The sequence below is a fragment of the Nannospalax galili genome, unplaced genomic scaffold (assembly GCF_000622305.1).
Source record: "Nannospalax galili isolate Female #2095 unplaced genomic scaffold, S.galili_v1.0 scaffold298, whole genome shotgun sequence".
NCBI classification, from domain to species: domain Eukaryota; kingdom Metazoa; phylum Chordata; class Mammalia; order Rodentia; family Spalacidae; genus Nannospalax; species Nannospalax galili.
The window spans coordinates 2682599-2704965 of NW_008344488.1; the positions used below are offsets into that span (position 1 = coordinate 2682599).

The following is a 22367-nucleotide window of genomic DNA, read 5'->3' on the forward strand; positions in this document are numbered from 1 at the left end:
CCATTTGAGGATCTGTTCCTCAGGGAATGTCCTATAATGGTGGTGGGTCACCTGTCCTCTTGATCAAGGAGGCCGAGAAGACCCCACCAGATGGACTTGAACCAGTGTCCAGTCTATAAAGGGGAGGGTCAACACAGAGGAATCATTTCCTCCATGCTTCCAAGCGAAGCCAACCATGGTTGAGCATAGGCAGAACTGGTAAAAGAAAGGAGGCAGGAGCTCCGCCCAAGCCCATGTGACTCCTCTTTTTAAGGAATGGAAATACTCTAAAAACTAGTACATGACTACTGCACAAAAATCAGATAATAGTGAAAAGTAAAGACTGCCCCAAACCATATTCTCTAGGCATTCTTTAGCATTTTAAGAAAGCCTGCCTACATTTACTTCTCAGCATGCTTTTACTTAACAGATATGGAATCACACTATATATTTTTATAACTTGCTTTTTGATCTTTATAATAGATGTAGGCATCATTCAAAAAAATTGCTATGTGGTTTTAAATTTACTAATATGGATATATAGTATATTATAATGGGTACACAGCATTCCAGTGATTTTCCTTAAGCCCTACTGGTTGACAATCAGGTTATTTTGCAACGTAGACTCAATTATAGATATGAATAGGAAATGAAACATCTTTGTGTAAAGATCATCTTGACTGTTAGAATTCAAGACAATTCATGATATGGTGACATGAACTCATAATGTTCTACCTTCTATTTTAAAATCACACGAATTACTTAGAAGCCATCTCACCTGTAAAAAGATGAGGAAATTTAATAGGCAATATCACAGCCTCTTTAAGTGCTTCTTTGGCTCCTTCAAGACCAGCGACATCACTCCACTTCACATTTGGCCGTTCTATAACAATGGCACCTACAAAACATTGGGTCATCTTTATATTAAGGAAAGCTATTGCATCAAAGTTAGAAAGAAACATAAAATACAGATATTTTAAAGGCATACTGTAAAATTGTAGGAAAAGTTTTCTGTACTAAAAGCATTTTAGAAATACCAATGAGGAAGCAGATGCTGGAAGTCATCAGTTAGGAACTCAGGTGTGGGGCTAGATGACCAAGATTAGGACACTTAATGCCTGTACTTCTGCTTCTTCATTCGTGAAACGGTCAACCTACATAGACAGGTTAGTGTAAGGATCAGGCGACATGGTGAACACAGGAATGCTGGGATAAGCACCCAAAACAGAAAGTACTTGACTCCACTGGCTCTGGACAAGCAAGTGTACTTCTTCAATGAGGCTGATTTGCTATTCCTCTTGTTGACCCAAACAAAAGGTAACCTAACACTTTCCTCAGCTACAGAGAGAAAATATGCTTCAGTAATTTTAACTTAAGATAGAAAGACAGAGGGAAAAGACACGAGAGGAAAAGAGAGCAAGAATATCTACAGGGGAAGCAGATGGCAGAGGTGTGTCCCTACAGATCTACGGCACTTCCCTGAGATTTGCCAAATTTTCTATCTGACTACTAAATAGAACCACTTTTTCTTTTTTAATTAACAAGGTTACTTAAAGGAATGATTCAGTTTCTCAATGCAGTATATTCAAAAAGCCATAGCTACTGTTAGAGTAAGAGTCAAAAAAAAACAACAAACAACAAAAACCTTCCCATAATTTATTAGAAAAAAACCCTCTTATTTTAATCAAAAGCTATTCCAATATTCTAATATATAGAAAGTGCTTTACTCTAAGCCAACTAAACAGCCTATTCTAAGACGATAGGTAACCATCTCTTGGCCAAGGAGATGGCTCAGTTGGCAAAGTGCCTGACATGCAAGAATGAACACCCGAGTTCAGTTCCCAGCATGCACACAGAGAACTGTGATAATCCACACCCATAAGCCAGCGCTGGAGGAGGGGTGGGCAGTGGCTTCTGAGACAGGCGGATCCCTGCAGCTCATTGGCTGGCCAAGCTGATCTGATGAGCTTCAGGGTTGGTGACAGACCCTGTCCCAAAAAATGAGGGGGTAATGGATAGAGGAAAACACCCGAAGTTGCCCTCTGGCCTCCACACTAAAAAAGACGACAGGTAATTGTTTAAATATAACATATCATTTACACAAATCACTTATGAAATCAGGTTTACAGGTATTTTCTTCTTGTTAGGAAATATTACCTCTTACTCAATTTGACTTTCCTAAATGATAAAAAATCTTTGGTTATTATACTAAAATTGAACAAAATCATAAATATTTTCATATCATAAAAGTTCAGTTTAGTATTAAAAAGTCAATATATATTTTTTATAGTCCATTAAGATTAATAATCTCACAGTAACTTTAGCTACAACACAGGATGCCAGGTAGGTATGGGGGCCTGCATGTAATCCCAGTATTGGGAGATGGAGTCAGGATCTCTAGAGCAAACTGGCTAGGATGACTAGTTGAAATGGTGAGCTCTGGGTTCAAATGAAACTAGGCCTCAATATATAAGGTAGAGAGTGATCAAAGAAGACACCAGACATCAATCTCTGATCTACATACATGTGCACCCCCCCATAGCAACACATACCCACCTCCCCACATACACATACACAAAGCATGCATAATTTATTTCCATATTTAATTAATACTTTTCTAAAAGTTTAAAGGTGATTTTGCAGTATTTAGTTATAAAAGATTAAATGCTAGACAAAACTTAATGGTTTGTAAAATAAGGGGCTGGCAAGATGGCTCAGCAGTTAAAGACACTTGCTGCCAAGCCTGTTGATCTGAGTTTGATCCTGGTTCATACAGTGGAAGGAGAAAATAGCCTCCTTGCAAGGACTTTCACATATATGTCATGGCATGTGCACAAACATATATGTACATACTTAAAAAATAAGCACAAAAATGCAAATATTATTTAACCTTAAAAGTCACTGAATATCTACTTTATCTAGCAGAAAATTAAAACTATACTTCCATTTTTAATTATATCAATCAATTAATGTGTTATAATCTAAAACATAAGTAAAATAGTATTTCAGAAGCAGAGAAGACTCAAAAATGCATATAGTATTTGTTATTTATGTGTGGTGTGCAGTCACATAGGCATACGCATGTGGGGGCCAGAGGTCAACCCAGGGTTCTTTCCTCAGGAGTCAATATACCTTGTTTTTGAGTCAAGACCTCTCACTGGCCTAGAATCTACCAGGCAGGCCAGGCTGGCTGGCCAGCAAACCTGAGGGATCCACCTGTCTCCACCTCCCCAGTACTGGGATTACAAGTGCATGCCATCTTGCCTGGCTCTTTTATGTGAGTTCTGGGGGATTGAATTCAGGTTCTTATGCTTGTGTAGTAAGAACTTTAGCAATGTCTATACAATGAAATCCATTAAATTAAAAAAGACAGATAAAAACTGGGCATGGTGGCACACACCTCTAATCCCAATATTTAGGGAGTAGAGGCAGTAGGATCAGAAACTTAAGGTAACTCTCAGCTGTATAGAAAGTTTGAGGCTGGGCTATGTGAGACCCTGTCTTGAAAACAAAAACAAAACCACAAAAAACAACAAAAACAAAAAAAGTGAAAAAATAAAAACAAAACATCACACAAAAGGCTCAAACTCCTTTCTCATCATGAGATTCCAAATAAATATCCACATTTAAATGTTTAAATTACTTGTAATTAAAAAAAAAAAGTCAAGGCTGGAGAGATGGCTCAGCGGTTAAGAGCACTAACTGTTCTTGCAGAGGAGGACCTGGGTTCGATTCCCAGCACCCACATCGCAGTTAGGAACAATCTTTAACTCCAGTTCCAGGGGAATCCAAAGCCCTCTTCTGACCTCACTGGCACTGCACAACATAGGCGCTCTCGCATACATGCAGGCAATACACTCTTACACATTAAAAAAAAAAATTTCACTGAATTTATAACTGACGGGGAATTCACAGAAATCTGTTAAAAACTGCTTGCATTTTAAAAAACATTTTTATTTATTTTTTGTCTTTTTTGAGACAGGGTCTCCCTGTAGCCCTAGCTGGCCTGGAACTCACTATGTAGACCAGGCTGGCCTCAAACTCACAAAGATCCGCCTGCCTCTGCCTCCCAAGTGCTGGGATTAAAGGCATGCACCACCACACCTGGCTATTTTTATTTTTATGTGTATGCGTGTATTGCCTGCACACAGGTAAGTGCACCCATGTTGTGTAATGCCTACGGAGGTCAGAAGAGGCTGTCGGATCCCCTGGGACTGGAGTTACAGACAGTTGTTAGCTTCCATGTGGGTGCTGGGATTTGAACCCTGGTCTTCTACAAGAACAACCAGTGTTCTTAACCGCTGAGCCATCTCTCCAGCCCTGCTTGTATTTTTTTTCAAAACTGAATACACAATGTACTTTTCACTTGGTAGGGGGAAGGATGGGGAAAAAACCAAACCCAAATCAGCAAGGCAGACAGAAAACAGCATTTGTCTTACAACTCAAATAGACCACTTGGCACAGACCGCTGGTAAATTCTGACACACACACCGAGTGTGCAGTGAGCACAGCACGCAGCAGGGGAAACTCAGTTTTCCCCTTGGACTGTATCTATCTGCCACTCAAGTTCTTGGCATATAAAAAATCTGCTCATAAGTTGTACTGTTTCCAAGGTACTCTGTACTGTTCTATACATCCCAATGGAGTGTGTAACACAGATATCCCCAAATGAAGGGAGCAGTATTGCAAGGTTCATGGTCTGGCTAAGTTCTCTCTGTATATGTACAGATGTGTGTGTCGGGGGGAGGGTGTCTACTTTTTTTCCTTCCCACTGTTCAGTAATCAAGGCTGGGCCTACAAAATGGAAATTCTTCCTTGTTATGTATTTTATTAGGTAAGACTCAAAGGTACAAATACATACTACCAATTAATGAACATAAAAGTTTATTTGATAACCTTAGCTAACATACCAAAGAACAGTCACATCTCGGTAATTAAAGAAACCAGCAATTAAACAGATGCCTTTTTAGAGATACTGAGCTACTATTTATTAACCCTCTAGAATTTGTTAAAGATCCTTCTACACTGTCACTAATCTTTTCTGAGAGAAAGGTGGGAATGTCTATTTTTGAGATGGGGACCCAGAGTCTGAGAGGTTAGGGAACTTGCACAAAGTTAAAAAGCTTTTCCCTGGCAGACCTTGGAGTGAGATCCAGATCTGCAGCCTCTCCAGTCTGCCACTACACTGCAGCAGGGCAGAATCGAAGGGCCTTGATACCTGTGACAGTTAAACAGGGAAAAGAGTAATGTCAAATATAATGATACAAACATGTATGTAAACATTGAAAAGCAGAGGAGGAAAAACAGGGAGAAAATGAATCAGCTAATCAGCCACAGCAACGGCAATAAAAACTGGGCAATTTTTAGTCCATTCTGTCCCTTGGACAACAGCAATTTAATGCCATCAGACTTTGTATGTGTCAACAGCATAAACACTACTTGTTATACACTGGGTAAATAAATGAAGGACAGCAATTTGCCTGACAGCCTTTTAAAAGCAAAACTAAAAACAGTATTTTTAATATATTTTTAAAAATCCAGCCAGGCATGGTGGTGTATACCTTTAATCCCAACAGTTGAGCAGCAGAGGCAGGAGGATCTCTGTGAGTTCAAGGACAGCCTGGTCTACATATTTGAGTTCTAGCCCAGCTGGGACTACAGGGAGATTAAAAAAAAGAAAAAAAGAAAGAATTCAACTATTTTCAACTATTAGAAAATTCAATTATTAGAAACCCGTGAGGACAAAGTCAGGCTGGAAACAAAGACAGTATGTGACCCAGCAGGAACTAAAAGGCAGTTTCTTTCTCTTTTTTTTTGAGACATGACCTCACTATGTAGCCCTAGTAGGCCTGGAACTCTCAGCGATACACCTTCCTCTACCTCCCAAGTGCTGGGATTAAAGGCGCACAATGTGCCACCTTGCCCAATCCAAAGCCAATTTTTGAACCTCATTTAAATGCAAAGGAAAACAAGAAAAACAGTTAAAATAGATGATTTATAAGCCTTTTCAATAAAACAGTAAATTTAAAAACAAAATCTAAAGTAACCTTGAAGTTGATTTTGTAGTTTCTTTTTTTCAGGATCATCAGATTCTGCTTCCCCATCACTTTCATTCCTAGTAAAAAGAATTTAATACATTCAAATAAGCAGTCACTGTGAATAAGGAATGCAAAAGTAAAGGAGAGATAACCTGAAATGTTTGCGATTTCAGAGGCAAGACAAACATTAAAGTGCTTTACTGGATACTTTTAAGAATATGTTAAAACAGGAAGCTAGCACATAAAGTATATACTCATGCATGCATACTCATGAACACAAAACTACATACAACTCCAGGGAGGAATAACAAAGTACACACTATGCATGGTAATGCACACCTTTAATCCCAGCACTCAGGAGGCAGAGACAGGCAAATCTCTGTGAGATGGAGGCCAGCTTGGTCTACATAGGGAGTTCCAAACCAGCTGGGGCTACAGGGAGACCTGTCTCAAAAAGACCAAAAAAAGTACAGGGGAGTTGGATAGCAATAAAACATCAGGATCAGATAAATTATAACCTGACAAGAATTCCTGCTAGAAGGAGAATGAACATACACAATTACCTAAAGAACAAAGATCTATAACTGTTAGTCTGAGGTTCCCAAGGGTAGTTAACACTTCTGAATGAAATCTTATGAATGCTAAAGAAATACAGTCAACCCACTATTTCACATCCAGGAACGCATCCTGAGGAAATAAAGATTTGACTATAAGGATAAACATACATATAGCACAACCGAGAAAGGAAAAAATAAATAAATAAATTTTGTTTAGTTATAGAGATAAGTGATGATAGAACATGCTGCTGCTTTCGAAAACTACGCTGTAGAACAATGAATGGAAAATGTTCCTGATAAAATGTTGGGTGAAATGGGGATAAAGGTGGAAAAAAGTCCTATCAACCTTCAAACTTTAATACAAAATGGGACAAAAAACTTGGCAGGACTTACACCCAGGTCATCTGCAGGATGGCAGTGTTGTGTGATGTAAATAATGAGAGCCAGGTCACTGGAGAGCATTTCAAACTCCTGTAATGCTTTCTTGTACTGTCAAGACTGTATTAAAACAAACTGCCCTTTGTAGGCTCCCTTGCAGGCAGGGCTCTACATGGGACTCAAGCTCCTCAGAAAGGTGAGAGCTGCTTGCATGGAGACCAAACCTTCAAGTGAGACCACTGGTTTTCCTAAGGGAACTGAGTCAGAGGTCTTACTGCATATTTCTGAGACCTCAAGATGCTTGGTGGCAGCAGCAGGCTCTCTACTCAAACACCATACACAATAGGCATGAATTCCCAGCTGCATATTACATGATAGATTGGGTTTTTCTCCAAGTCATGTGGAACCCAAGTTTGATTCACGGGACTCAAAATTCTGTAAGGTAATAGCCTATAAGAAACCCGTTTTAAAATCAAACTAAGTCACACGAGTCCTTCTGCTTGTAATTAAGATTGTTAGTGTAGTTCAGGCAGCCGTCACAGGAGAGAGGATAACAAGGTCTTCATGTGTCCCAGCAGACAGGAGGAACAAATGCTTCTGCTGGCCAGGAAATCTCACTGAGATCGGAGGGAGGTTCCGATATTCCCACTGAATTCCCAATGAATTCTTCCCAATATTTTCATTTCATGTTGGGAATTACTGTTTCTTTTTTTTTAAACATAAGAAATGCTAAATTGAGATTCAGTAATTTGTAAAATTGGGCTGGGATCTGAGTTTTGTTATATCAATGTGATGAAGACAAACTAATCTTAAGGTGTCACAGAAACTCACTGGTTTCCTAACCATGCCTTGAACAGAGAATATAAAGTTTCTTCAAACTCTGCTATATAAAGTTATCAGTCACCTCTAATTCTTACACTCTTCGTATCCTTTAAATGGTGTTTACTAGGCAAATATTAGTAAAACTGAGTTGAATTTCACAGTCTATTGCAACCATTTAGCTCTGTTGTGCAGCATGAGAGCTGTCTGTGGTGGCAATGTATTAATGAAAGTGCAAGGCTGTTTCTGAACACAACTAATGACTACAATGGACAAGCTTACTCTGCTTCATCAACCATGGTTCACCAATACCTGGTTTAAACAAAAGAAATGTATTTCACAAATGAAAAATCAGAAGCTACAATAAGATCTCACACTGCAGAATACATACCCCTTCTCATCAGGTGGACTTGGTTGTCCCTCTTTCACTGGCTTCTGTGGTTTTTTCTCTTTTTTCTTCAGATACTCCTTTAGTTTTTCTGCTCTATCAAGATACTCTGTACACTTGGCCCTAATACTTTGTTTGGCTTTATCACCTTGTGCTTCATCTGTGGAAGGGAATGAGATGCCATTTCATTAGTGTTTGTTGTTGCTGCCTGGATGTGAAATGTGCCCCAGAGGCTCATATGTTCAAATACTTGGACCCAATTGGTGATGCTGTTTGGGAAGTTTGTGGAAGTATCAGGAGGTGGAGTCTTGCTGGAGGAAATATGTCACTGGAGGTTTTAATGGCCCCACTTCCTGTTTTCTGTTTCTGCTTCCTGTATATGGATAAAATGTTTTCAGTCTGCTTCCTGACTCCTGCTGTCAGGCCTTCCCTGTGGTGATGGACTGCATCCCCTCTGAAACTGTAAGCCAAAATATACCCCTTCTTTCCAAACCTGCTTTTTGTCAGGGTATTCTATCACAGCAACAGAAAAAGTACCTAATTATAGTATCCAGTCAGAAAGGTTCAAACTATTATAGGATATTCTTTTAAACAGAAAATTCCATGTTGGAGGAGATAGGACAAAGCAAGCACCTTTTATCTGTTGTAACCAATGATTACCAAATCTTTTCTGCTCCCTCCCCTAGGACTGGAGACCTACAGTGGATCTGAGTCAAAAGAAGACCTGAGTAAGATGGTATTTTAAAGTTAATGTTAAATAATAAGAAATTATTTAATTTTCTATAGGTTTCAAATTCTTACCTTACAGTTTACAGATGGCTGAAAGATGTCATACATAAAACTAATCACAAGAGAGACAACAAACAACCCGAATGTTGAGTAGTCATTGCTAAATGTTGAGAAAGGTGTGTGTGTGTCGGGGGCAGGGGGAATTAGAAAAAGGGGAAGCTGGATTTGATCCATGTACACTATGCATATGTTGAAATACCACACCAACCCACTGATAGGTAAAATTAATTTGTTAATAACAAATTTTAAAACTGAAATATCAATATCAAAAAGAAAGATAATCAGAAGTAAAGCAGCAGTAACCAGTTCCATCAAAGTCTATGTCAGCTTTATTCCAGAGCATACAAAGTAATAGAAATTGGGGCTGGAGCAACGGCTCAGCAGTTAAGGGCAGCTCTTGTAGAGGACCCAGGTTTGATTCCCAGCACCCACATGGCAGCTAACAACTGTCAGTAACTCCAGTTCCAGGAGAATTCAATGTTCCCTTCTGACCTCTGTGGGCACTTCACAACAAGTATGCACTTACATCAGGACATTCATACACATAAAATAAAAATAATATAAAAAACTCCCACAAAGTGATAGAAATCAAATACATATGAAACACCAAAATGCAGTTTCACTACATAAAGGCCTCTGTTGCGGCTATTTTCAAAAGAGGACTTCAACAATATAAGCAATGCATGGGACTATTTACAAGTTCCTAATAAGTGTGTCCTAATTCATTCTCAGTTTCACTTTAACATAAACCCTCCCCCTTCCCCTTAAATGGAAATGCTCAAAGGACCGTTGTTAGCGGCCATGTGGCTGCTGGGAACCAAACCTGGGTCCTTTGCAATAGTCAGTGGTCTTAAGCACTGAGCCATCTCTCTAGCCCTGTATTTTTTTTAAACAGATGGGTAGTTTAGATTTTTAGAATTCCCAGAGTTTTGCATTTTAATTTTTATAAATGAAAGTTTTGTTTTCTTTTACTACAAAAGTTTAAATAAATAAAACATGACCTTACATTTAACAACATGGAGAAAATATTGAACAGCATGTTGATAGAGTTGAAGGGCTTCCTCATAGTTCCCAGCTTTGTCTTCCTGGGCCGCTTTGCTTGCAAGATCTATTGCTTTCTGTATAAGTGAGACAACAATTCTAAGATCAAAGCATAAATCTAAATTTGAAGCAACCATACTGAAATTCTGTCATAATTTGCATTTATTTATTTATTTATTTATTTAGTGTGTGCTCCTGCCATGGCACGTACATGAACACATGGACATGTGTCAAAGGACAACCTGCAGGAGTCAGTTCTTTCCTTCCACCATGTGGATCTAGTGATTGAACGCAGGCTGCTAAGCTTGGCAGCAGATATCGTTATCTGCAGAACCATCTCAGCAGTCCCTTCTGCTTTGTTTTTGTTAAAGCAACTTTTAAAACAAACCATTTATTTAAAAAAACCTGAATTTTATTATAAATTGTCTAAAATACAAATTACATTCCTTATATGGATAAATACTATGTGTATATTATTTTAGTACCAAACACTAAAGTTTTCACACAATTTCACTCTAGTCAAACTCATGGCTAGTAAGGAATAATTGAATAATCTGAAAATTTAAATTTAGAAAGCAAGTTAGGGGCCCAGAAAGATGGCTCAGCAGGTAAGAAGGGTGCCTGTTGCCAACCCTGACTACATGAGTTCAATCCCTGGAACCTACACGGTAGAGGGAGAGGGTTGACTCCTACAGTCTGTCTGTCCCTCTGACCTCCATACATAGCCTGTGGTGTTTGCAGGGGGTTGGGGCACCTGGGAAGATGCACATATATGAGCGAGCACACAGACACACAGATAAGTAAAATATGATTTTTTAAAAATCAGGAAAATTCTCAAAACTCTAGTACTGTTTTGCCTATAGCACATAATAGAACAAAAAGGGGTAAAATCTCTTATGGGCAATGAGATATCAAGATTCTGAAAAAAAATACTAAAAACTTTCATGAGCAAAGACATTACATCTTAAACAGCAAAATGATAACACAATAAAGAATATTAGAAGATCATTAAAAAGTGTTAAGAAACATTTTAATAACATGGAAAGTATTTATAAGGGATATTTTTGAAAAGTATGATTTTAAGAAGATTCGTTTTCTACTCTTTCACATTTGTGAACATTGGAAACCTTGCCCCAAATAGTCATACAAATATATTTAGGTGACTTTTTTAAGATTAAAAACATTTATTATTTTTATTTTATGTGTACGAGTGTCCTGCTTGCATGTAAGTGCAACTGCGTAAATCAATGCCTGCATAGGTCAGAAGAGGGTATTCCAGGATCCTCTGGAACTGGAGTTATGGACAGTTGTCAGCTGCCACATGGGTGCTGGGTATCAAACCTGTGTACTCTGAAAGAGCAATCAGTGCTCTTATCTGCTGAGCCTCTCTCCAGCCTCTATTCACATCATTTTAAAAAAATGATATATAAACAAATGAATGATGGCAGGGTAGACTTTTGAAATGGTACTATAGCAACTGAATGTCCATGAGGGGAAGAAAAAATAAATCTTAACTTAAACTTCTTATGTTCAGCAAAAAACTAACTCAAAATGGATCACAGACTTAAACATAAAACTTTCAGAAAAAGCATGGAAAATCTTCAGGATCTAGCACTATGCAAAAAGTTCTCGGATTTAATACCAAAGAATGTATAAAAGGAAACGATAAGAAACTGGAGCATATCAAACTAAAAACTTGTCCTCTAAAAGATTCTGGTAAAAAGATGAAAAGTGAGTACAGACCAAGAGAAGTATTTGTGAAACAGACAAAAGACAAACATCTACTAATATATGCAGGGATTCTTAAGACAACATTAAAAAAGAATGCAAGTAATAGGCAGTGAGATGGCTCAGTGGGTAAGGGTCCTTGCTGCCATGACCATGTTAGGAGAGAACCACCTCCTGCGAGTTATTTACACACACACACACACACACACACCAGTTTTGTTTTGTTTTTTTTAAGAATCCAATTAAATAACAGGCAAAGCATACATTTCACCTATGTGGATATAGGTGGCAGATAAGCAAGCAGAATGATGCTTAGCATCATCAGCCATTTGAATAATACATGCTAAAATAACCATACACCTATCAGAATAGCTAAAAGTAAAAACAGTGACATCAAACAGTGGTAAGGATACCAAGAACTGATCACTCACACACTGATGGGAGGATACGAAATGGTAAAGAAGCTTTGGAAACTGGCTGTTTTTGTTTATAGAACAAAACATGCACCTAATATATAAAAAAGCAATTGCACTCCTAGACACATATCCCAGAGAAAAGAACATTTGTGTCCACTCAAAAAACCTGTACAAGAATGAATGTTTCAGATATCCTTCAAGGGTTGCACAGCAAACTCTGGCATATAATTACCATGGAGTACTTGTCAGCAGAAAAAGGAACAGACTATTTTTAATAAAATTTAGAAGAATCTTGAAGTGATTATGCTATTGAGAGAAGACAATCCCAAAAGACTACATTGTATGATTATTATAAGATACTATATGATTCGATGTACATAATGCCCTCAAAATGAGAAAATCAGAGACCAGGAAGACAGAAATTTTACCAAGGAATAGGGATGGTGAGTGGCAGAGAAACAGAGGTGACTGCGGACATAAAAGAGCAACATGAAGGATCCTTATGGGCAGAACTGTTCTGGAAAGCAGCTGCTTATTCATGAGGCAGTCGCATGGTTAGTTTTGCAAACTAAATCCAAGATGGTGGATACACAAGCCTACATACTGTTCCAAAACTGCACAAAAACACAGAGACAAGAGAGTACAAGTCAAACCTGGGGATGTGTAAGAGCTATAGAATGCATCAACATCAGTATACTGACTATGATATTGTATGAGTTTTACAATGTGCAATTGGGTGAAAGCTAACTGCATGCTATCTCAAAATAAAACTGCCACTAAAAATTGTAATTAAGGGGCTGAACACATGGTTCTGTGGATAACAGCACTCACTGGCTGCTCTTGCATAGGACCAGGGTTCAGTTCCCAGCACGCACATTGTGACTCACAACGGTAACTCCAGCTCTGGGGGATCAGATACCCTCTTCTAACCTCCATGGGTATTGCACACATGCAGGCAAAACACTCATACACATAAGATAAAAATAAATAAATAAAAATATTCTTTTTAAAGGGGCTGGAGAGATAGCTCAGTGGTTAAAAGAGCACTGACTGCTCTTGCAGAGGAGCCGGGTTCAATTCCCAGCACCCACATGGCGGCTGCAAACCGTCCTTAACTCCAGTTCCAGGGAAATCTGAAGCCCTCTTCTGACCTCCGCAGCATTGCACAACATGGGTGCACTCACTTACATGCAGGCAATACACTCATACACATAAAATAAAAATAATAAAATATTTTTTTAAAAAAATTGTAATAAAAACATAGGTTTGGAGAGATGGCTCAGTGGTTAAGAGTACTGGCTGCTCTTGCAGAGGACCCAGGTTCAGTTCCCAGCACACACATGACAGCTAACAACTGTCTGTAGCTCCAGTTCCAGGTGATCTGGCTCTCTTCAGGCCTTCTTGGGTATTGCACAACACGTGCAATTATATACATACAGGCAAAATACTTGTACACATAAATTTTTTTTTTTTGGTCTTTTTGAGACAGGGTCTCCCTGTAGCCCCAGCTGTCCTGGAACTCACTATGTAGACCAGGCTGGGACCTGGTAGTCCTGGACTACCCTGCCTCTGCTGGGATTAAAGGCATGCACCATCATGCCCGGCCACATACATTTTTTAAAAAAATTGCTCAGCGGTTAAGAGCACTGACTCCTTGCAGAGGACCCGGGTTTGATTCCCAGCACCCACATGGTGATTATGAACTGTCCTTAACTCCACTCCAGTTCCAGGGGAATCTGAAGCCCTCTTCTGACCTCTGTGACACTGCACGACAGGGGTGCACTCACATACATGCATGCAATACACTAATACACATAAAATAAAAATAATAAAATATTTTTTAAAATTGCAATAAAATGCATAGACACATGAAAATAAAGAATAAGCATGAATTATTACAATATTTCAACTGGATGGTGGGGATTAATCATTACAATGTTTCAACTAGGTGGTGGGGGTGGGGCAGAGACACACCTCAGAGGATAAAGTGCTTGCCACCAAGACTGACATCTTGAATTACATCCCTAGGACTCATATGGCAGAAGGTGAGAACAAACACCCACAAGTTATACTTTGACCATCACACATATGCTATGGCACGTGCCTGTACACACACACACACACACACACACACACACACGCACACACGCACGCACGCACGCACGCACTCACTCACGCACACAATTTAAAGTAAAATGTTCCAAGCGGGTTCATTTAAGTAATGAAGCAGTATTCAACAGAAATAAGAGCCAATGAAAAGAGAAAATGATACTCATTAGGCTATACTAAAAATAAGCACATCATTAAGATAAAAACCATCCAAAATCCCAGCGCCAATCATGTGAAAGAATAACAGTATACTTGGAAGCATCTGCTGATGGATGAGAAACAGATGGTATGAAATCTGTAAGCTGGAGGGCCACACTTCTGTTACACTGTTTTAGAATGGTGATTTAGAACTGACAAAATTGTACTTGCTTTGTTTCACGTTCAAACAGTAAGAATGCAAGGACATATCTTCAGGTTCTGTAAACTAGAATGGACATAAAAAGTAGAGGCACAGATGTGGTTACCTGGTGCTTAGAAGAAACTACTCATATAAACATGTATTCAAAGACTGTGGTTAGGCCACATGGTGGAAATAAATTCTTTTCTTATTCAGACCTTAATTTTCTTCAGATTATTTTGAAGTGCTGTGTTTCTTAACTAATTCCCCTCCTTCTGTTAACCCATAACAGACAAGTGCTCTACCACTAAGCTACGCTCCCAGTCTCATATGTTAAAGTAAACTTTTTTTTTTTTTTGAGACAGGGCTTTGCTATATTGCTCAGATTGATCTTGAACTTGGGCATTCAAGGGCTTCTCCAGCATCTCCTGAGTAGCTGAGACTACAGGCATGTACCATGCCCAGCTTACAATAAAATTTTTACTTTAGGAAACTGGTTCCAAACACTGTACAGATTACATACTTTAAACCAGCCTTTCTCCAATAATGAAAATGTAGGTATCTACACTGTCCAATATGAAAGCTACCAGCTAAATACAGCTTTTGAATACATGGAACACGACCAATGGAACTGAGGTGGTTTTACTTAATTTAAACAGTCAACACAGTACTGATGCATGTTTAAACTGTAAGAATCTGATTTACCTTGATGAAAGTCCAATTTCAGTCATGGTTTTGATGGCATTCTTCACTGAAATGAAATTAACTGTGTCCTGTATAGTTCTAAAGAGCCAACTCCAGAATACAGTCCTTACCACTTTGACTGGCACCATCCTGGTCCAATCCGCTCTCCTATTTGCTACCACCAACCTGTGGGCAGTTAGCCTGGTTCCACTCTTGCTACCCAAAGTACCAAGCACCAAACTTTGCGATGTCTTCCTACTGCAAACAACAGAATCCAAATACTGGAACATGCTCCAAATGGCCTCATGTGACCTGGTCTCTAGCTCTGCACTGTCTACCCGAACCATTCAATGCTCCTTTGGGCTACTGGGCACTGCAGACTGTGCCCTTGGCATGGTCTAGTCTTAGTCTGGCTGGCAAATCCTGAGAGGCCCTCCTGAATCTGAGGGCTGTGCTCCATCCCTGCATTAGCTAGCTTTCTGTTGCTGTGATAAAGCACTGACCAAGAACAACACAGGGACAAAAGGGTTTACTCAGCTTACAACCCCCAGCTCACAATCCATCACTGCAGGAAGTCAAGGCAGGAACTCAGGGCAAGAACCTGGTGGCAGGAACTGAAGCATAGGCCATGGAGGAACACTGCTTACTCTTGGCTTATTCAGCTACTTTTTTCTTTTTATAAGTATTTTAAAATTTTCATTCTTTTTACTTTATGTGTATGAGTGTTTTGCCTGTATGTATGCAAGTGCACCTGTGTGTGCAATGCATGTGTGTAATGCCCATGAAGGCAAGAAAAGGGTACTGGATCCCTTGGACTTGGCTGTTATCCACTACGCAGGTGCTGGGAGCTGAACCCCAGTCCTCAGCAAGAGCTGCCCGTACTCTTAACCACCGAGCCATCTCTCCAGTCCCTTTAGCTACTTTCCTTACATGGCCCAGGCTCACCTGTCCAGGGATGACACAGTCCAGAGTGGGGTGGGCCCTAGAACCAGCAATCAAGAAAATGCCCAGTTGTGGCTACAGGCCAATCTGATGATGGAAATTCCTCAGCGGAGGATCCCTCCCTTCGAGGTGTCTCTTCTTCATGTCAATTTGGGAAAAACAAACTGGCGCAATCCCTGGTTTCGGCTCTCCCCACCTCTCTCTAGCCCATCACTCTCACTGCATTTGCTGGGTTGGTACTCACAGGCCATCTCAATTTCACAGTAAACCCCATGAAGACAGGACTTCTTTCCTTGGGCTCTTGAGCCCAGAATAGTTCTGAGAGATGAAAGGTACACAATCAAATTTCTGAATGAAGGAAAAATCAAATCTGCTCTCTCAAAACTGCCCTCCTTTTGGTTATTCCACCTGTCATCTCTAACAATTTCTCTCTACTAGCTATTTCCACCAGAATACAAACAGCTCTCCTTCAAAAGGCTTCCTGTGATGCTAAAACACCGTTCAACTTGGTTCTGTTTCTCTATCTTTCAGAGCCCAAATTGCATCAGATGAGCCCTCAATGCTCTTTTTATCACATGACTAAAACCACTCAAATCAAGGCACTCTATTATGCCAGATCCAAACACCAGCTGTGCCTTTAAACTTTTGACAACATCCTACCATTCCCTTCTTCCTGACACTGTCCCCTGCTGGTCCCACGCATCACTTTGCTACCTACTGCCAGCAGCTCTTTCCCCTCTGCTATGCTGAGTCTTTTAGTTGACTTTGAAATCCTTTCCTCAGAATTCGGGCTGAGGCGCACTTCTGTTTACTCCCTCTATGTGAGCAGTTTTCAATGACTTAAGGCTGACAATTTTATGTTGCTGACTCCTAAATTTATTCCATTTTATTTTATTTTATTTTTTTATCTTTTTGAGACAAGGTCTCCTTGTAGCCCCAGCTGTCCTGGAACTATGTAGACCAGGCTGGCCTTGAACTCACAAAGATCTGCCCGCCTCTGCCTCTGGAGTGCTGGGATTAAAGGTGTGTGCCACCACACCCTGCACCATTTTAACACACAGCTGCCCTACATCATTCCTGTACATAAAATCTTTTCAGGATGCTCTAAGTATATGCATGTACACCTGTTTTTGCCCATCTGTCTCTCCCACCAGAATGTAAGCTCCACAAGATCAGGGGTTACATCCATTGTCTTCGCATTCCCCATGAGTCAGTCATCAATATGAAAGTGTGAAGGTTCAGATGACCATTCTTTTCAGATTAGGAGACTGTGGCCGTCTACAAATTGTGACTGGGAGAAAGGAAGTGCTGCCAGGGCTGATTTTTTTCCCCCATACTCTGGAGCCCACTCTCACCTTGCTCTTTGACATTTACTCCATCAGTGACATGCCACTGGACTGTTCTGCTCACCTTTTCCCTTTTGGTACCCCCCCCCAGCAGGAAAACATGTTTAAGTCTTATCCTAGATTCCCCCAAGTGTAACACACCAGCTCTCTCAGGTTCTTAGGTTCTCCAGCTGCCATCTCAGCATCTCTTTACCTCCACGGCAAAACCCCAAAGAGCACCCCAAGCTCAATTCCTTTCTTGATCTCCTATTCCTCCTATAGCAACGCTGCCTGTTGATTGCCAAAGCTATTGCCTACCTAACTCCCTCTTGCAGGAATTAGCACTGGAAACAAATACCCACACAGTACCTCCTTTCTAGGCCTTCATTACATCAATAGCTGCTAACCATGCTACGGTTCTTTTTCAGTGTCCCTTCACACTCTGTAGATTCCTTGGTCCTTGTTTTCCCTCCTTCTGGAAAGTCTCCAAGATGGGACTCTCTATATCCACAACCTCTACAACTACTTTTATGCTAGTAACTCCCAAATCTTTATTTCCAGTCTAGCCCCAAACTCTACAAGAATATATGGAAATGCTCACTTGGCTTTTCTGTTTGATTCTGTCCACAAACATTTCAAAATCAACATCTCAGAACTGAATTTATGTTGCTTCTCTCCATTGTGCTTGTCTTTTCATGTCCTCAGAACCAACTCATATCCACTCAGATAGTGAAGCCAGAAATCTCGTGGCAAATCCAGACTCCAGCTCCTCCTCTCACTTTTTAACTGCAGGTACAAGAACAGACTATTTTCTTTCTTAAAATTTTCTCTCAGCCAGCTTTTCTTCTGCATTTAAATAAGAACCATCTGAATCTGGCCAGTCGCCCTCTTCCATTACATAGGTCTCTGCCTTCTAAATGGTCTCCTTCCACCACAATGGTTATCAGGTCTGTCCCTGTACACAGATGATGCATTGATGTGATGGCTAATCCTGGGTGTCAACTTGACTGGATCTGGGATTAGCTGAAATGAGAGAGATCTTCTTGATTGGATTATCTGAAGCTGGAAGACACACACTAAATGTGGGTGTTACCTTCTGATGCAGCCCGTATAAAAGGTCAAGACAGAGGAGAACACCTGGCTTCTTGCTGCTTGCCTTCTCTCTCGCTGGTGAGTTCACCTTGCTGCTGTAGACTGAAGACTAGCTGATCTTTTGGAATTCATCAGACCTTCAATGCCAGATTGGGACTACTAAGACATCCAGCCTCGTGGACTGAGCGACTACCAGATTCTCAGCCTCTCCGGTGTGGTGCAGCCATTGTTGGACTGCTTGGACTCTATCTTGTGAGCTAATCTGAGAAATCCAGTACATATATATATTTTTTTTTCTACCGGTTCTGTTTCTTTAGAGAACCCTGACTTATACAGTTCATTCTACGGGTTCTGTTTCATTGGAGAACCCTGACTAGTACAATTGATACTCAAACAAAAATGTGAACATGCCACTCCATGTTTAAGGCCTTTCTGTGACTCCACATCTAGAGCAGGAGAACCCACCATAGTGTGTGATGCACAAGCTCAAGTTTCTGAATTTCCACACCTCCTGTACATACTTCCAGTGATTACAGTGTGCCTTACCAGTTGCTTTCTGTTTTCACAGAAGACATCTGAGGCAGGTGCACGCGTGCGCACACAGACATGCACACATATGATTCCCCCAGGCCTTAGCATAATTTATATAGACAATGAATATTTAGGACTGGGTAATCTTTGAGTTTTACTTTACACTGCAGTACTTGGAGTTGTCTCCATCTCCCTAAAAGGCTTCTAAACTTCTAAACTGAGGCCCAAGTTACTTTTCTCTGCATGTAGAGAGAGCATTCACCCAAGGAGACAGAATTTTATAGCAAAAAAAAAAAAGAGACAGAAAACAAAACAAAACTAAACTAAAAACCCTAAGGATTTGTAAGCAGATAGGCTTGAGTCAAAACTAACCTCAACATTAATTAATTGCATGTCATTGGGCACAAAAGCTTCAAGCTTAAGTATAATATCGTGAAACTGGAATAATATTCCATTTGAATCAGAGCTGTTTTGAGGATTAAATGAGATCCCAGCCAACATGAGCAGATAAGTGGAGTCAGTGCTCACTTTATCTGCAATCCCATCACCTCCTCTGTGAAACATTTACTGTCCTTGGAAGAGTGTGCTACACCCTTCCCTGCTGCCCACCCATGCTAACCTCTAGTTCTCTTACAGCAGTTATGGAATTACCTCTTAATTCTGCCTTTTAGTTATTTGTATCCCCATTAAATAAGCAAGTGGCTATAGAGGGTTTTGCTTTATTCCTTGGGAAAATTACTCATTATTTAACAATTCTTCACCTAAACTTCCCAGGTTGGAAAGCTGAAAAGGATGAGAAGGCACAGCTTACCCAACCACAACTGTAACTCAACATCCTTCTTCTTTACCACTAGTACTGGTCTTTAATACTGGTCAGTCTCTAGCTGGCTCACTGAAAAGCATCCAATGACCCCAATTCAAACACAATACATTCTGGTTATAGAACCAAACTGCAACTGTTGCAGAAGAAAGATGCCAGAAAAATGGATGGAAATTGTTATAGAATGCTTAAATCACAAAGCAGATGAAAAGCTGATGGAATAAAACTAGTTAACTGGCAAACAAACATGGATAATGACAAGATAGGTACTGCAAATGCAATCATCTTGACTATTCAATGAAACAGTATTTCTACCAATCAACACTTTTAAGATACATTTTCCAAAACAAAACAAATCACTACCACCAAATTTAAAAACAAAACAAAAAACAAAACCCAAACAACTGGCACTTTCTTATAAGTACTACAAAAACAAATTTCAAGATTAAGTTTAAATCCTATCTTGGACTTTTTTACAATCTTAGTGAGAAAGATACACATGCAAACCAATGCCTAACTTCTTAATTTTAAGAAAATTTTTTCATAGTTGCAATTATATTTTACCATTAAAGATATAAAACATTTGTTTTCAAAGAAAAGAGCCCTAAACAAGCATCTCCTCCCATTCCGAGTGTGAGTGAACGAGTGTATGTGTGATCTGTTTAAATGGCTCTACTTTGAGTGGACTTTCTTCAGGATCAACTATTCTATGTTAAGGAAGTAAGTCTTCTATAAATCTTTGTTGCTTATACCAGACACGCAACAAATATCTGACAAACTACCGGAAGTCCAAACCAAGAATTCCGTATAGAGTATTTCGTGCTACTCTTTGGTCCCAAAATAACCTACTGGGCTGGAAATTCTGGAACCAAAGTCAATTCTAAACCGCCCCAGATCCACCGAAGATGAACACGGTTAAAAACACTTATCAATGAATTCCGTTCCACGAAAGGTCAACAATCCTAACACTAACGATCTTAGGATTCCACGATTTATGTACAAAACACTGAGCTTGCTGCAATGAGGTGAGAAGTGGAAGCCATAAAGATTAAAAACACTCATATAGTGTAATATGGAGAACAGCCACAAACACAAGTATTTAATGAATTCATGGGAACTGCGTGTAGGCTGGCTCCAACCTCAGGTTCTTAGGCTCTCATATTTCTCTACACACCTGACAGCTGGAAGAGCTTTGCTAAATCAGTACGAGACGCCGAGAACTAAGATCACCCTGTTTTAACCTGGTTCAGAACAGTGCTTTGCAGAATTATTTTTCCTTTCTTCCTGGTACTGAACAGAAAGATTTGCCCTGTTTGGTTCCAAATGATTTGCTTTTCAAAGTCTCAGGCAAACTCAAGAGTCCCCCAGGCCTCGAGGCTGGAGCATCCGGGAACCGCCCCTTCTGGAAAGTGACCCCCAGGGGAAGCACCCCTTCTCCCAGGCCAGGCTCCCCGCCCTCCCGGCCCGACCAAGGGTGCGGCAGCTTCCTCCCTCCTCCCCGCCCCCACCCCTCCCCGCGCATCCCCCAGCCCGGGCTCTCGGGGCTCGCTGAGCCGGCCCCCCCCCCCCCCGGCCCGACCAGGGGTGCGGCCGCTCCCCCCCCCCCCCCCGCCCCCCCCCCTCCCCGCGCATCCCCCAGCCCGGGCTCTACAGAGGGGCGGAGGCGAGCCTCGGGTACCTGGAGGTTGGAGCCAGTGGCTGCCATGGTGGAGATCCGAAGCGGCTCCCGGCGGCCAAACGAGGGGGCGAGGACAGCCAGCAGCAGTGCCTGGAATCTCGCCCCACGTCACAGCCGCAGACCGCGGGAGGCTGGTGGCTCTGGGACCCCGAGCAGCAGCCTCGGTTCCGGAACTATAAATCAACTCCACACTCCACCGTGAGCCGACGGACCCTCCTCACTAAACTTCCGCAATCCCGAGCCCCTCTAGGCTCTGGTCCCGCCTCTGGCCCGAACACTTCCGCTTCGTCATCGGCACGCGCGCGCTATCTAGTCACCTACTGTATGGCTGGCCACGGTCGGGCTCTCGCGAGAAGAGAACAGGACTAGGCGAAGCCCTTCCAAGGTTTGGCGGAAGTCAGGCTTGGTGTCTGCGTACTGCAACTTGTGTCTTCTTGCGGGTTAGACGCCCCGGAGAATTAAGAAGCTTAATTGTCGCTTCCTGGATAAAATAGTTATCCAATCACCTAAACTCACGGGTTAGGAATTGGGATCCCTTTCTGTTCTTGTCACCGCCTCTTCCTAGTCTGTGACGTGCAGCAATTCTGTTCCCCAGGCAGGTGATGGCGCAAGCAATAAGACCTGTTATGTTAGCTGTCACGCTTTTCACTGCGTCTCTGTTGTGTTGGCTCTGGGAAGCTTTGGGAATGTTTATATAAATAAGTTGCGTGTTCCCC

At 40.9% G+C, this 22367-nt stretch overlaps 1 protein-coding gene across 1 annotated transcript in view; it reads right to left on the minus strand.

Annotated features, from left to right (window-relative positions):
• Vps4b (vacuolar protein sorting 4 homolog B) overlaps positions 1 to 21935 on the minus strand; it is a 35875-nt gene extending 13940 nt beyond the window's left edge. Inside the window, exons 1-5 of the mRNA XM_008840657.3 lie at positions 21652 to 21935; positions 9955 to 10066; positions 8163 to 8319; positions 6027 to 6094; positions 758 to 877 (exon numbers count right to left, since the gene is read on the minus strand). Of these exons, the coding sequence (XP_008838879.1) occupies positions 758 to 877; positions 6027 to 6094; positions 8163 to 8319; positions 9955 to 10066; positions 21652 to 21678 (484 nt within the window). The 5' untranslated portion in view covers positions 21679 to 21935. The remainder of the gene's footprint in view (positions 1 to 757; positions 878 to 6026; positions 6095 to 8162; positions 8320 to 9954; positions 10067 to 21651) is intronic.
• Positions 21936 to 22367: the final 432 nt, after the last annotated feature.